Source organism: Planococcus citri, chromosome 3 (genome assembly GCF_950023065.1).
Source record: "Planococcus citri chromosome 3, ihPlaCitr1.1, whole genome shotgun sequence".
Taxonomy (NCBI): domain Eukaryota; kingdom Metazoa; phylum Arthropoda; class Insecta; order Hemiptera; family Pseudococcidae; genus Planococcus; species Planococcus citri.
Genome location: NC_088679.1, coordinates 13,840,539 through 13,856,336, shown reverse-complemented (window position 1 = coordinate 13,856,336; position 15,798 = coordinate 13,840,539). Strand labels below are relative to the sequence as shown.

The 15,798-nt window shown below is 32.6% G+C and overlaps 1 protein-coding gene across 5 annotated transcripts in view; it reads right to left on the bottom strand.

The window, feature by feature from the left end:
• Nucleotides 1-15,798, bottom strand: part of jbug (filamin-type immunoglobulin domains fbug) — a 118,600-nt gene that overhangs the window by 86,028 nt on the left and 16,774 nt on the right. For all 5 annotated transcript variants that reach the window (XR_010557990.1, XM_065358862.1, XM_065358864.1 and 2 more), the window contains exons 2-4: nucleotides 10,133-10,257; nucleotides 9,675-9,805; nucleotides 1,553-1,766 (exon numbers count right to left, since the gene is read on the bottom strand). Coding sequence is in view for 4 of the 5 variants with exons in the window: in XM_065358862.1 (XP_065214934.1) it covers nucleotides 1,553-1,766; nucleotides 9,675-9,805; nucleotides 10,133-10,257 (470 nt within the window). In the remaining variant the exon portion in view is untranslated. The remainder of the gene's footprint in view (nucleotides 1-1,552; nucleotides 1,767-9,674; nucleotides 9,806-10,132; nucleotides 10,258-15,798) is intronic.

Genomic DNA, 15,798 nt, shown 5'->3' with positions numbered 1-15,798 from the left:
TTCGAGGCTTAATTCGTTGAAATACCTATACAAATGAAAAGAACTTCTGAAGCTGACTGCAGCTCCAATAAAGTTGAACACTTTTTTCTCAAAAAATTGACCTCCAAAATTGGCACTCGTTTCTCAATTCAAAACATCATTTTACTATCGAAAATAGACACCAGCTCCTCTCATGCATCCTGCCATAATCGAATCCAAACAAAACACACCAACACATCACTATAGGAGATTTTCACTTTCATCGAAACTTTCCCTCTTCTCGATATCCTTTCTTACAGCAGGTAGGTACACCTCGACGTTAGAGAAATTCTTCGTCAACCACTGTTAACGAAAGTGACACGAAAACCACCACATAATTAACCATCGTTGCATCGACGACGCAATAAATGCACACACACCGGTGCAATTTTTCAAACCAATTCCCATACCTCACAATATACAATTCGCAGTAGGTAGGTAGGTAGGTAGGTAGGAATGAATGAAAACACCAGGAAAACCATCAATACGGTATGTTGGATATTCGGCGACGAAGGCGAAATAAAATCTCTCGAACCGGTTAATCATTTGGCAAATCGGTATCGTCGAGTTTGCCACTTCGACATAACGTAATCCATTATCTAAACCTCATCTCTTTCGTCGATTGCATTTATTTGTCTTAATTGAAGCGTAACATATCTCGAATCATGTCTTCGATGTCTTGGAAAACCAAACCATTTCCATCGTGGCCAATTAACTATAAATCTTATAGTACGGCGCGAAATTTAGTTTATCATTTAGCAAGTAGGTACTGAAGTGAGTGAATTGTTTGCAGAGGAGGAGGTTTTCGCTGACGCGTCGTTGGCTTTAGAGTTTAGAGCGCCGTCAATCGTTACGGAAACGTATTAGCGTGTAAAATTACAATTACACATTCGCCCCACCTTTATTTTTATACACCTCACATCCGGAAAATAATTACCATTTAGGGTAATACTTGAGAAATAATTTTCATCGCGACGCTATTAATTTATATATACCTATAATGTAAGGTGAACATCCGATTCCGATGCAATTAACGTACCTACCTATCTCAAAACTATACGATGTGGACATGTGGTCGGGCTCGAAGCTCGGACATGGTTTTTTCCGAGTTGATTTCGCCTTCGCGGTTCACCTTGAAATAAATTTCCCCTTATTTGACACGACCAGAGTAAACGTATATTGGACGTTTTGAAATTTCCAACTCGGGTATGTATTTTCATCAATGCAACCGCAATATATAAACGCTGCATATGCGAAGAGTTCATCGACTCTTAGATGATGTGGGATCGATATGTACATATAACTCATTAACAACTTTCGATTCGTCTACTCGTATTTAAAACAACTCATCGAGCAAAACACTCCATACCGCAGTCCAATTCCAACTTGCAAGTTTCTATTTCACAACTCAGTACTCACATCACACATGGCTAATGTTACGGTTCAACGGAACGGAAGCTTGCCGCAGCTTTGCTACACTGGACTCAAAGGGCTTCCCCCCTGCTGTCTTTTTTCAAGGTACAAGCTCACTTACCGTGAAATTTCTAACAGGTCTGTTCTTCAGACGAGAATTCACCCATCGCAACGTTGATTTGAAACCAGGACTGTCTTCCTTCATGAAGTAAGACAAATACGTCATACCGGACAATTCGTCCAAGAATGGCGAAGCCAAGTATTCCGGTTCCAAGACCATAGGTACGTTGAATTCTTGCCGGGCTAATTCCATCGCTGTTCGACAGTTCTCGATGCTGTAAACGTAATCGAATGGTAGATTTATTATAATACGAGTATAGGCACGTGTACGAGGATACCGGTACACATACGTTTAACTAATTACAAGCATCATTAGTGTGATTAGGTATATGATTATTCGTCTAGGTGCATTAACTACCTATATGTATAGACGAGTCGTTGGCTTGGCGTCATCTTTTTCACGCACCTACCTATGATGGTTACATCACTCTGTGATTCAACATGTTCGTAGAATATCGACAGCTAATTTCGTCTCCAAAAAACACATACGAGTATTCACTTTACATTTCAGTTTTTTTGTTGACAATTTCAAAACATATTATGCTGACAATGGTAATTTCTTGAATAAAGGGTCCAAATCCAAAACAAGAAACCTTCAACTTCGATGCGGAATTCGTTAAATAGGTGCTACAAATACCAACGCTGGCGCATATGTTAGCCAACCAAGGTGACCTTAATCAATGGCCGTAAAAATTATGTTAATTTTCTCGTAAGTACTTCGTCAACGCGTACATCGGCGATTTTTCTTCTCGAGCCAAAATCAAAACAAATTCGGCGTATTTTTTTCACAATTTTCAAAACGAGTGAAAAAACTTGACTGGAATTAGTTAAAAAGTGATGAAAACTAATCTGTCGAGAAAAAATATAGAAGCAATTTGGAAATAAATTCTGCAAAAAATTCTTTATAAAAAAACGAGTCGAATATATGTAAAAATATACCAAATTATGCAACTAGAAGAGAACATGATCGACAAAAAATTTGCATCGATTTAAAAATAGCGAGAAAAATCAGAAACGAGAATTCCAATTCCCACAGAAAAATTAATGAGCATGAAAAATTGAAAAAATTTTGTTGACATGTAATAAGTACATTGAGATTTGAATTTTTTCATATTTTTTTTTTTTTTGGAAATTACACTTTGGCAAAATAAAATTCACTTTTGAACCGACAATCCTGGAATTTCGCAATAACTATCTAGTACCTACAACGATTAACAGGGTGTTCAATAAGCACCGGCCAAAGTTATAGGAGCTGAAGTTCATTTTTGGCCCTTTCCAGAACAATTTGAAATTTTTGGATAGATTTGAAAGCTCGCTGGAGGCTCCAAATAAGTCAAATAGCGATTGTTTGGACTTAGTTTAGACACATCAGTGTATTGCCAAAAGAATCGCTTTTTATAAACTTTCTTTGAAACTTTGATTTTTTTCACTTTCTAACTGAAATTTAAAAATTGGTCAAAAATTCACTTTTGAACCCAACACTCCTGGAATTTCATTGTAACCGGTTAAAATGGCTGAAAGGGTGCCCAATAAGCGCCGACCAAAGTTATAGGAGCTGAATGTCCATTTTTTTGTCCTTCCAGAACGGTTTGATATTTCTGGAGAAAGTTTTAAAAAATCACAGGAAACTTCAGAGTGGCCAAAAATGACCACTTGAAGATGTGTTGGAGTTGAATTGAAAAAAATTGTTTCCATTGCTGGTTCACTTTGCTCAAAAAAAATATATTTCATGAAAAACTTTTAAAATCTTCCTTGAAACAGTTTTTTTTTAGTTATTTAAATCATAAATTTTCCAAAAATCCAAAATTGAACTTTAGCACTAGAGATTTTGGCTAGAAGGGTTTTGGGACATGATCTCTTGATCTAGCTTAGTTTCGCTTAAATCGGAAAGTATGAGTTCGAAAGGTTCCATAGTCAAGAATATCTCAAAAACAAAGCCTCTTGAAAAAAAGTTGACTACCTCCACAAGTTGAAAATCTTAAGCTTCACAAAGTCATTTTCATTTTTTTTTTTTTTTTACAGAATCCATAGGTTTTTTTTTATTAAAAAAACGAGTTTTTGCGATAAAATTTTAAAAATGTCGAATTTTTTATCACAAAAATAATAAATTTGCATTAAATTTTCTAAATTTTGTTTTAAATTTATCTCAAAATCAAATCTTATAAGAACTCGTCAATGAACACATCTTATTTTTACTAAAAACAAAAATAGTAGGTAGGTAACTTAATAATTTTACTGAAAAAAAATCACAAAAAAACGAATTTTGGAAGCTTGAATTTGTAGTTGCAACTTTCAAAAAGAATCAATAATTATGCCAATTGATTTTTACAATTTTTTTTTTTGAATTTTAATCAAAATTTGGGACTTATGCCCTCGGGGGATCCGATTTCAAAAGTTATAGTTCGTTAGTTGTTACAAGAGAGAAAAAAACACTGTTTTGATTGTGATTTTAAAAATTTTCAGATGTATAGTTTTCAATTTTTGTGCTCATTGCTCATCAGTCTTCATGAAAAATTGGGCTTTTATCTGAAATATTCAAATTTGAGCTTTTCAAATTTTTTATTGCCAAGTTTTTTAGTTTTATAAATGAATTTTACATATATTAGGTTTTCTGAATTTTGAAATTTTTCTTCACAATTTTGTCACTCTTCGTGTTTTTTACAATTCAAAATTTCAAGTTTTTTTCCCCTCAAAAATCGATTTTTCGTGACGAAAAAATGTAAATGAAGAGTATGATAATACTTTTTCACTGCAAACAATCAATTGAAATTGCATTTTTCAATTTTCGTTCAAGTTTTCTCAAAAATAGTCTTCGAGAAAAAAAATTATACAGTACAAAAACTGGAAATTTGATGATCTAAAATTTACATTCACATCATTTTTTCTCTCAAGAGTCAAGACTCTGTTTTCTTCAAAAAATGGCTTTTTTTAATGAAGAAATTTGAAGGATTTTCTTCTGGAATTTTACATTTTGATCTATCCTATTCCTGTATAAATAATAAGAATAACAATCAAATCTTTAAAAATCAAGAAAAAACAATGCCTATTCAGAAATATTAAAACACCTCATAGTCAAAAATGTAGTAAAACTACTAAAAAAAATGACCCTATAACCACACAAAAGATTTTAATAATAGAAAGTGACTCCTTTATACATATAAATATAAAAACACTATACAATCCTACTGAGAATCAAGGATAAAAATCGTCAAAACGAAAAAAAAAATTTTTAAATACAAAAAAATATTAAGAAAAGTTCAAAAACATTTTGAAAATGAATAAAATATTATATGAACTGTTAAAAAATTTAGTAAATGGAATTATTTGAAAAATTTTGGAAATTTTGAGCAGTGATTTGCCTACCAATTCTGTGATAATTTTTTTTTCAAGAGAAAATAATTTAGAGGAGCTTTTAGATGAACTCCTTTGAACTTTTAAGCTAGATTTCTCTAAAAATGTTTTTTTGAACAAAGCTAAAAATTTTCGAAGTGCTAAAAAAATTAATAAGTAAGTACGAGTACTTCTTGTTCCATTTAAGGAAGGGGGGGGGGTCTGGTTTCAAATCCAACTCGAAAATTTCATATTAATCAAGTTGGTATGAATTTTTTGTGCAAAAAACTTCAAAAAAATATTGTTTTTTTCTTCGAAAATTCGAAATTAATTTTTTTTAATGTTTTTTACCCCTCCCCCCAACTTTTAAGAAATCAAAAGTATGAGTAATCTCTTATCTTGATTTATCTTGTAATTTTTAAATAATTAGTAATTACCTATGTAAGTACTTTTAGACCTTCGACATTTACATTATGTTTACAGATTATTTCAGATGATTAAAGAATTTTTTTTATCAATTCAATTTACTTTTGATATTTTGAACATTTTCAGAATTTTTAATGTCATATCTTTTTGGATTTTGAATAATTTGTGAGACTTTCTTCTGAATTTTAATGATATTTTGAGCAAGTTTTGTAGACTTGAAAATAATTTTCATGACTTTGGAGACTTTTCATTTTCCATTATTTTTTTATGATATAATAACAACAATAGCTCAAAGATGAAACGATACGAAATTGATAGATTTTTTTCAGAAAGATGGATCTTGGAATATCACAAAATTTTTTTTTTTTTTTGGGTGTTTGTAATTACTTGATTATTACACCCGTCGTATGAGATTTAAATCGAGTTGGTAAGGTCAAGTTTTTTAATTAGGTCTAAGAATTTTTTAATTTCGGAAAGGTCGTCTGGTATGAATAGGGATCTTTCATCTATTTGTAGGGACAGTCTGTGCTGATGTAAGGAGGGACAGTTAAATAGTAAGTGTTGGACAGATATAAGTTCTGACAGGCAGAATTGACATGTGGGTTTTGGGGCCTTTTCATAGAGGTAATTATGTGTGATTTTTGTGTGGCCAATTCTCAGTCTGGTTATAATGATTTCTTCAAGTCTGTTTAAGTGGGAGAGGTTTTTCCAAGGATGGACTAATTTTTTATGTTGAAAGAGCTTGTTTGTGGTTTGGAGGGACCAAAAGTTTTGCCATTTCTTAAGTGTGCTTTGGGTGAAGATAGATTTGAGGTCGTCAGCTGTGATAAATATAAGGGGAGAAAGATGGTGGCAGATTTTGCATTAATATCTACAATTTCATTTCCTAAGATTCCAACGTGGCTGGGTACATACATAAACTGTATGAAGAAGTTTGAATTTTGTAAGTCAAATAGAGTTTTATGAATATTTTGAATTAGAAGGTGATCGGAAAAAAGATTTTGGATAGCAGTTAGTGAGCTGAGGGAATCACTTTGAATTAAGAAGGACTTATTTTCTGATTCATAAGTGAGTAAGTGAGTATGTCACAGAGACAGTGGAAAATAGCTGTGAGTTCGGCAGTGTAGATTGAAGAACAGTTATGGATTTTAAAATTTGAAATTCTATCATTTATAGAGTATGCATATCCTGTGTGAAGTGTTGGTATTTTTGATCCATCTGTAAAGCAAAGATTGAATTTTTTGTATTCTGATAAGAGTTCAAGATAGTTATGTTTTATTACTAATGGAGAGTGGCTATTTTTTGGGTAGCTAATAAGCTGTAGGTTGACATGAGGAGGTTTTAGAAGCCAAGGGGGGTATAATATTGGTTTTTGGATGAGAGTTTTAGGATTGATTTGAAGATCATTCAACATTGTGATGAAATTAGAAATGGGTCCTTCTATATGATCAAAATGTTGGGGGTTGGGTGGGTTAATTGAGTTTTGGAGTGGATGGGAAGGGTTGGTGGATGCATTTGAGATGAATTTGTTTGTTATGAGAGTTCTTCTGAAATCTGGGGGTAATTCTGCTGCTTCACAATATAGGCTATCTATTGGAGAGAAATAGAGGGCTCCTAAACAGATCCTTAGGGCTGAATTTTGAATTGTTTTTAGGATATTTGAAGTTTTATTTGAGATATTTGCAAAACATGGGCGTCCATACTCAATTTTACTGCGAATTAGAGATTTATACAAGTGAAGTAGGAGTTTGCGAGATGGTTTATACTTGGTGTTTTTGATTATTTTCAACAGATTTAGGCGTTTCATGATATCTGATTTTACTTTTAGAAAATGAGGAGTCCAATTTAGTTTTCTATCAAAAGTTAAGCCAAGAAATTTAGTTGTGGTTTTGAATTCTAAAGAGTGTCCTTTGAAGTTGAGAATGAGATCTGGAGGAATCTTATTTTTTTTGGTGAAAAGTATACAGTGGGTTTTTGACTCAGAGAAGGTTAGACCGTTTGAATCTGCCCATGATTCAATTTTTTCAAGGGTTTCTTGGATTACTTGAAGAGCTAGTTGAATATTATTTGAACGAAAGGAAATATTGTTTATATCATCAGCAAAGATTCTCAGAGAAATGGGTCTAGAAACAACATTGGAAATGTCATCAATCAAAAGTATAAATAAGACTGTGCTAAGAACTGAACCTTGGGGGACTCCATTTTCAATTTCAAAAAACTCTGAGTATATATTGTCAACTCTCACTCTAAAAGTACGGTTTGTTAAGAAATTCTGAATAAAGTAAGCCAAATGTCCTCTAATTCCAATGGAATGTAATTTTTTGAGAATTTTATAACGCCAGGCTTTATCAAATGCCTTTTCAAGATCAAAAAAGACTGAAAGAACACTTTCTTTATTCCGGAAGGCCGAACTAATTTCTTTTTGGAGACTAAAGAGGTGGTCTAGGGTAGATCTTTTCTTTCTGAAACCACTTTGATAAATGCTAAGAGAGTTTGAGGAATTAATATACCAATTAAGACGTTTAATAACCATTTTTTCAAGTATTTTGCAAGGAACTGAAGTTAAGGAGATGGGGCGATAACTAGATGCCAGATTTGGGCTTTTATCAGGTTTTAATATTGGAATGATTGTTGCAGTTTTCCATAATTTTGGGAAGGAATCAGAAGTCCAAATTTTGTTATATAACTGTTTTCCACGTGAGAATAATTTCAATAACAGGCGATCAAATCTAACAAAAAAAAAAAAAAAAACAACAAATACAGAAATACTTTGTAAATATGTAAAAAAAAAAAAAACTGGTAGATACCTAACTTCAATTCAATTACTATTTTGATAGAATCGAGATGGAAAAGTTCAACTTATCATATTACTACTACATTCGTAACAAATTCAGTTAAAAAAAAAAAAAAAAAAAATGAATAAATCTCACACCCACTTTTCAACGAAACATAATCCCACTTCTACAAATCAATTTACAACCATACAACTGAAATAAACATAGATGAATTTTCGCCACAGGCACGATCAGGTATGTCAAAAAAATAAAAATTCAATATCCTAATCGACTTAGTACGTAATTGTACGTAGGTTATATAGGTAGACCATAGGTAGGTAGGTACAGGTACGTAATTCCAACTAAAAATATATGACTCATTGAGCATCGTAACTTTGTAACAGTCGTTTCGCATTATTCCGAACGCCGAACAATGTTCGATAAAAAACTCGTACGATACGTTTTTGCTTTTAAATTTTTCCATTTTTAGCTTCATATTTTACTTAGTAGGTACATTACGATGAAGATCAACAATAGGTAAGTAGTTGGAATTAGCAAAAACAGATACAAGTTGGACGAGTTGAAGAATAAGAATCCTAGGTATAGTATAATCGTGACAATAAGCTCAAGGTTTTCAGTTAGTTTACGAGAATCGTATACACAACGTAAAAGTATAACGGTTCTAGTAGTAAATCATGGCGGAAAAAAAAAGAAGCGCGACAAAACACAAATATGGATTATGAGATACCGGCGTGAAAACCTTCACATAAATACTTTAAATTGTATCGTAAGTACAACCAGGTTACTTGTAAGAAGAACAAGACGAGGGAAGGAAGAGGATGGTAGCCGGTAGGCTATACTTCCTTCCTCTTTACACATACACAGTTTCAGTTTCGCAATGTGCACTATTGTCACGTACCTATACCTACGAACGAGTACAACATCGTGAAAGAAAACTTGTCTGAAATTTAACTTTAAATTACACACGTCGTATTTAAATAATTAATCCAAACAGAACAGCGAACCTCCCAAATGATGAAGATTTCTCAACACGATTTGGTAATATTTCGAAAAGGAAACCGAGCGTCTGATTTGGCCGACAATGTGTCAACATTCCGGCGCATCATTGGTTACCATTAAAACGTCAGTTACGCTTCAAAGACACCTGGTTTTTCTTCGGTTGCATATTTTTTAACGCTCGGAAATGCATTTCATGCCAAATTCAGTAAATGGAATTTCCACATTTCGGCAAATACGTCGAATATTCTTCTTTTTTTTTCGCAACTCAATGGTTCTCAAATTTATCTCGTACATCTTGAGAACTTTCCAAACTCGTTTGGGTATAATTTTCGACAACGTACGTTGACGATTTCGTAACCTTAGGAAAATATGATATTCTGTTCACGAATACCTACGAATACGTAAAATATACGCACGTTAAGTTGTAGTATGACGAATAACAGACGAATTCATTATATACGATAAATGGTGACTCATATGCCAAGACTCGTCGTCAAAAGCCAGCAATCCAATATAGGTAATAGGTAAGTAAAGTATTGTCTAAGGAGTGATTCAAATCACGACAGAACTTACCTATCGGATGGATCCAATTCCCTCCAATTAGAGAACAATCCAGGTTGGCAGTAATCTAATAGAGCTGATAAGTTTATACCACTGTTCCAATCTGAGGTTAGATTATTCACACTGCAATCTGGTAACACTGCCTAAATTGAGAAGAAAAAAAACGATCGCTAATTACGTACATCGAATCGTCGCGTTAATTAATTAATTAATTACTCGCGTTCCTTCAGGTTCAATATTACGCGAAAGTTTTACAATATTGATAAATGCCCTTTTTCATATGTACCTAGCTACCTACATAGTAGGTATAGGTAAGGTAGGGTACTCTTATATATCGTGTAATATCTCGTCATTTTACAGGGCACGCGAGAATGCGAACAATTTGTCATCTCTTCATGCACCATAAGCATATAAGCCGCATACCAAAGTACATACATAAGTAAGTACGAGTAATATTCCAAAACACTTACTTTTAACCAGGCCAACATCAGTTTCTTCGGAGGGAACTTGGATGGACCGATTTGGTAACGAACGATTAACGACCAAATTAAACCCAATATTAATTTTAAATTTCCATTCACGATGTCGATGTTACCTGTAATAATATTCAAACACAAACAGCGATTAATAATGCAATTTTGTACAGTGATAAAAACAATCGATTGAAGAAGAAATACGCTATATCAGCCCCTTCTCCTCCCTTCATGCACTTTTGTTTAGTAATACTCGTAAGCTATACAGATAACGATTCACGAATAAAAGATTTGTTTGATGATTACGACATATTAATCGTAGAGAGGTTTAAAAATATGTACGTACGTATTGTTACTGCAAATCGATTTGACGAAAATTTTAATACAAATTATTTAAATAATACTGGCTTATGTCATGTTTATGTTTAATTAAGCAACATTCGTCGAGGTAGAATTTACATTCAGTTTAGTGAGGATCAATTTGGTCAACTAGACTGAAAATATCTATCCAAAGGTTCTCACCATAAAGTTCAATGTTTTGAAAATAATTTTAAGCAATTTAAAAGAATTGTTGCATAGTCAAATCAGAAATCAAAATCCAATTTTATGCATCAGGTAATAAAATAATTTTTCAAGTTTTTTTTTTAAATTAACTCAAAATAGGGCCAATTTATGTACTTCAGCAATAAAATGTTCAATCAAATATCATTGAGTAGAATATAAATCGGGTGAACCAAAATAAAAGAAGGAAATCAGGGGTTTCAAAATGGCGAAATTCAATTTTTTGAATAAAAATCATGTTATGGAAAAATGAACAAATTTGTCCAAATTCAGATTGATGCTATATTTGAACGTCTTCAATTAACAATATATTGCAAGAGAATATTTTTTCAATCAAAATTGACTACTTTAAGGAGCAAAAAATCAACGACCCTTCATAGTATGTATCTAGCATCCTTGTGAGTTTTGAAAAATCCGCTGCAGTTGAAAATATCCAAAAATAGAAATTCTTACAGAAATGTGAATAAAAAGAGCATGAGAAAAACATATTCAACCAAAATTTTTGGTACCAAAATGCAAGTCTAGGTTTTTGGTGAATTTTTGAGATTAAAATTGGTTCAAAAATGCAAAAAATCCAAATATCGCCAATTTGACCTAGAAAGCTGGAATTCAACAAATACCTCTGAATCGATTGGAAATGATTTTGAGCCATTTTGAGCCTCTAGCAGATTTTTGAAAGTTGATATTTCTTCAAAAATTTATCCAATGAAGTTGGAAAGCTAAAATTTACTTTAAACCTCAAATTTAACAAGTTGAGTCGATTGAAGATACTTTCAAGACGTTCTGGAGTCTCCAGCCATATTTTTGAAAATCCAGATGACGTAAAATCGCTGGAGAGATATACCTACGACTTTGATTTTGGAAAAATAGAGTGAAATCGATCAAGTAGGTAATTAAAAAAAAACCAATTGCGTTTATACGAGCAAAAATTATTTTTTGTTCAATTTTTGTGGTACTTTTTAAAAACCTGGAATTTCCAAAATATTACTGGAGGCTCCAGAACGGTTGAAATTACCTACAATCGACTCAGCATGTTGAAATAAAGGTGTAAAATAAATTTTGGTTTTACAACTCCATTGGGTAAAAATTTCGTCGAAATTTCAGCTTTCAAAAATCTGCTGGAGGCTCCAGAATTGCTCAAAACGGTTGGAAACTGTTTTCAATCGATTCGAAAAGTCGAAAATAGTGTAAATGGGTAATTCTCAAAAAAAGGTAAAAATCGTGTACCTACATGGCAAATTTCTCAAAGGTTTTAGCATGAATTTTTTTTTTGTTTTTTCGGTCCATTCAATGATCACCCCTCACACATTTCACATGTGGTATTGAGATTTTTAGCCCCTCCTTTCATTGGTGTACATTTGATTTTATACCCCAAATGTCCTTCGACTTGGCTGTCACACGCCATGTTTTTGAAAATGAATGTTATAAAGTGTCATGAACTTCTTTTTTTTTTGGAAAAATTGACACATTCTCATTATTATAGAACACGAAGGTCCATTATTGTGCAAATGGCAATTGCAATAAGTCCATAGGAAGCTCACATTTCACATTTGAAAACTGTCACACACTTTTTGCGCAAATTTTAGAGCAATTTTCAATTATTTTTGGTAGCTTCCCAATCCAACATTTTTTTCTGGTGAATGGCTGCACTGGTTCACTGTTCTCATAGAAATATTACCCCGCACCGTTTTTTTTTAAAAACTACATTACAGCTCGTTCTGATCGTACTTATCTGTGAAGTTTTGATATTTCGCAAAATCTGTGTCCTTCGGCTTGCATTTTTATTTACCCTAATGAACCCGCCAAAAATGATAATTGAGAAAGGGAAGTTATTCTACATGATAAGTAAACATTTATTACGTGTTTAAAATCAAATAATGTCCAGTAAGTAAGGCTAGAAACGAAAAAATGTTGAGATTGTCCTTCGGCTTGTGCAGTGTTCATTTGTCCTTCGACTTGGCCAAATTTCAGACAGCTGTACTTTTATCGCGCTAGTCGACATATTACACCATAATATTAGAAAAATTTGACATTTTACCCCTCCCTACTCCTCACCACCACCTCTACTAAAAAAATAAATCCATATTCGAACTCTGCGGCCTCAAAAACATTAATCAACATACACACGATATAATACAAACAAAATTTGACATTTTCTCCCTCTCCACGCCTCCCCCTCCACCTCTACAAAAAAAGTAACTCCAGATTCGAATTCTACGATCTCGAAAACATATCAATTGACATATTACACATCGATGAGGGTCGAATCCTAATTATCACCGTTTTAGGGGGGGCCAGGGCCCACAGTGGGGGGATTGAATTGAGGCTAACGCTAGAAAAGGGATCTGGGACACCTATACAAATGATTCCCACTTGAAATTTTCCAAAAAAATGATTTTTGTTTTTCAAAATTATGCACATCAAAATTGACCTTTTTTGAGAATTACCCAAATACCAAATTTAAGCTTTTTAGATCAATTTGGTAACATTATTTTTTCACATTTTTGACCCAAAGATTTTCAAAAAATTGACCAATAGTCGAAAAGTGCACTTCAACATTCAAAATTTTTGTTGGTGTTGTATTTTTGTATGCTCTTTCAATTTAGCTTTGGGTTCGAAAAATTTTCCGTCAGTTAGGATTCCTCCTTTAATAGAGCTGAAAAATTAAAAAATTCAATGGATAAGACTCACAAATTTTTCATTTTTTCTACAAAAATAATCGCAAGATAAAATTTTGCATTCGAACTGACGGAAACGAATTTTGAAAATTTCCGCCATAGTTGCTCAAAATAGTCAAAAGGATGTTAAATCCGAATTCGTAGATGCTAAATTTCATTTTGGCCTCCCTTCTGAATTTTTTTTCCAAATTCAAAAATTTGCCGCGAGCTCCAGAATGGCTCAAAACCACTATCAATTGATTTGGAAGATCAGAAAGAAAATATGGACCGAATTTCAGTTTTATAACTTTGATCAGATTTCAATTTTTTAATGGAAAATAAGCCAATTTTGAATTTAAAAATTTATCAAAAAATGGAAAATAAAATTCAGCACCAAAAATTTACGCATGATGTGGCATTCTCTTACTAAATTTGCACTGATAAAGCTACTGAAAAATCTTTTACAACTGTTACGCGCTTTTAAAATATCAAAAAGATACCACTATAAAGTGAGCAGTTGTGTAACCCCTCCCCCATCACTCCAAGGCAAATGTTGTAAGCTCTAAGCTCTTTGATGAAAATTCCTCTGAAAATGACGTTTTATTCAATATTTTCACGAAATGAAAAAAAAAAAAATTGCAAGTCTGTAAAATAGGGAGGAGGTAAAAAAATTTGAAGTCGACGGTCATTTAAGTAGACTACGAGATTCAAAAGTCATCACAATGATACTTTCGGATCATAATTCATCATAAGTCATAGGTAACATCCCAGCTGAACTGAAACTATTTTCAGCAAAACTGGTCGCATCTCAAGATCAACTGCAGGGGAATAAAAAATGGTTCAGAGGGGGAAGTGGAAAAATTTTCGCCACATCTTGCAAAGGTCTAAACATAACTTTTGAGTCATTTTCTCATTCGAATTCCGAAAAAAGGTCTCCTAAAAGTGATCAAATTTTTCATTCGAAAAAATGAAATTCTCAATTTTTTCAAATTTTTGCCTCTTTTCCTCGTGAATATTTGAAAAATCTGATCGTGAGATGCAAATTAAAAACAAAAGTATCACTTTCAACATTATTTTTTTCAAATGTTTCAATTTGTGGATGGGAGAGGATTTGGAAGGGGAGGGTCAACATTTATTCAACACAACATTTGTTCAGGTGAAAATTAAAAATTACAATTTGGAAAAAAAACGAAATTTTTGCAAAAATGAAATTACTTTTTTTTAAATTAATGTTGAAAAAAATTGTCTCTTAAAATTTTTTAAAGGAATGTAAACAAAAAGTTACCTGATTCTGACCAAATGTCATTTCAAAATTCACAAGTTCCAAAATATGTATTTGCAATTTTTTCGAAAAAAAAATCAAACAGGTCTGAGCAGATCAGCAGATTTTCCATATTTTGGAGCCATTTTTATGAGAGAGTGAAGTACAACCAACACTTTGACAACTACACTTATTTTAAACCCTTCTGATTATTACTAACTGGGTTAATTGTCACTTTTTAGGGCGTTCTTTCAATTTAAAAAAATCTCCTTCAACCGGATTCCATAGGCTGTTGGCTCAAATTTGAGAAAAAGTGGAATGACCTGCGAAAATTCATTAGCAATGGAATTGATATTGGAAAAATGAACTTTACAACTTTTAAAAATTTAACGACATAGTTTGGTGTTTTTTTTTTGTATCGTAAATGATCACAAATTGAGCGAGATTCTCAACTTTTTGTTTGTTAATCATCAATTTTTGCAAACAGTGCCTTCTCCTCTCTTCTTACTCCTCAATCGACATAAAAAATTGAGAAATTTTGAGGGGTATTTTAAAAAAAAATAGGTACTCAAAGTTTTCAAAAGGTAATTTAAAAAAAAAATGCTTCCACAATAGAATGAAAAGTTCTGCACTTACTTCAAATGATTTTTGAGGAAATTCTCGAACAAAAATTTGAATTTACAATTTTTTAGGCGTCGACTTTTCCAAAATTAAAAATGTTTCATTTGATCATGGAGGGGGGGGGGGGGGTATTGGAAGGGGCATAGAAATTGAAATTATTGTTATTACAAGAAATTTGAAGACAAAATGACTCGACCATTTTTAATTGATCAAAAAATTTATCCTTGACTTCGTCCTTTTGTGTCCAAAAAATTTCATAATTTGATTAATATTCCTGGATTTAGTTTTCTATAGGTAGAAACTTTTTACACCAAAATTACGTAATTTCACACTCGAAGTTTGGCACACTTTAATTATTGGAAAAATCAAATACTCGCAATTTCAGTCTTTTCAAACACTTTTAATTGAAACCATCCTCGCCTCACTCAAACACCCTCTCGCTGCTTCTTGGAGATCTCGAAACTTATATAATTTTCAATGGAAATATACTCAATTTATAATATTGTTCGAATCATTAGCCATCTTTTACACGCGGTAAACACCTATGCAAAAGAGAGGAGGGA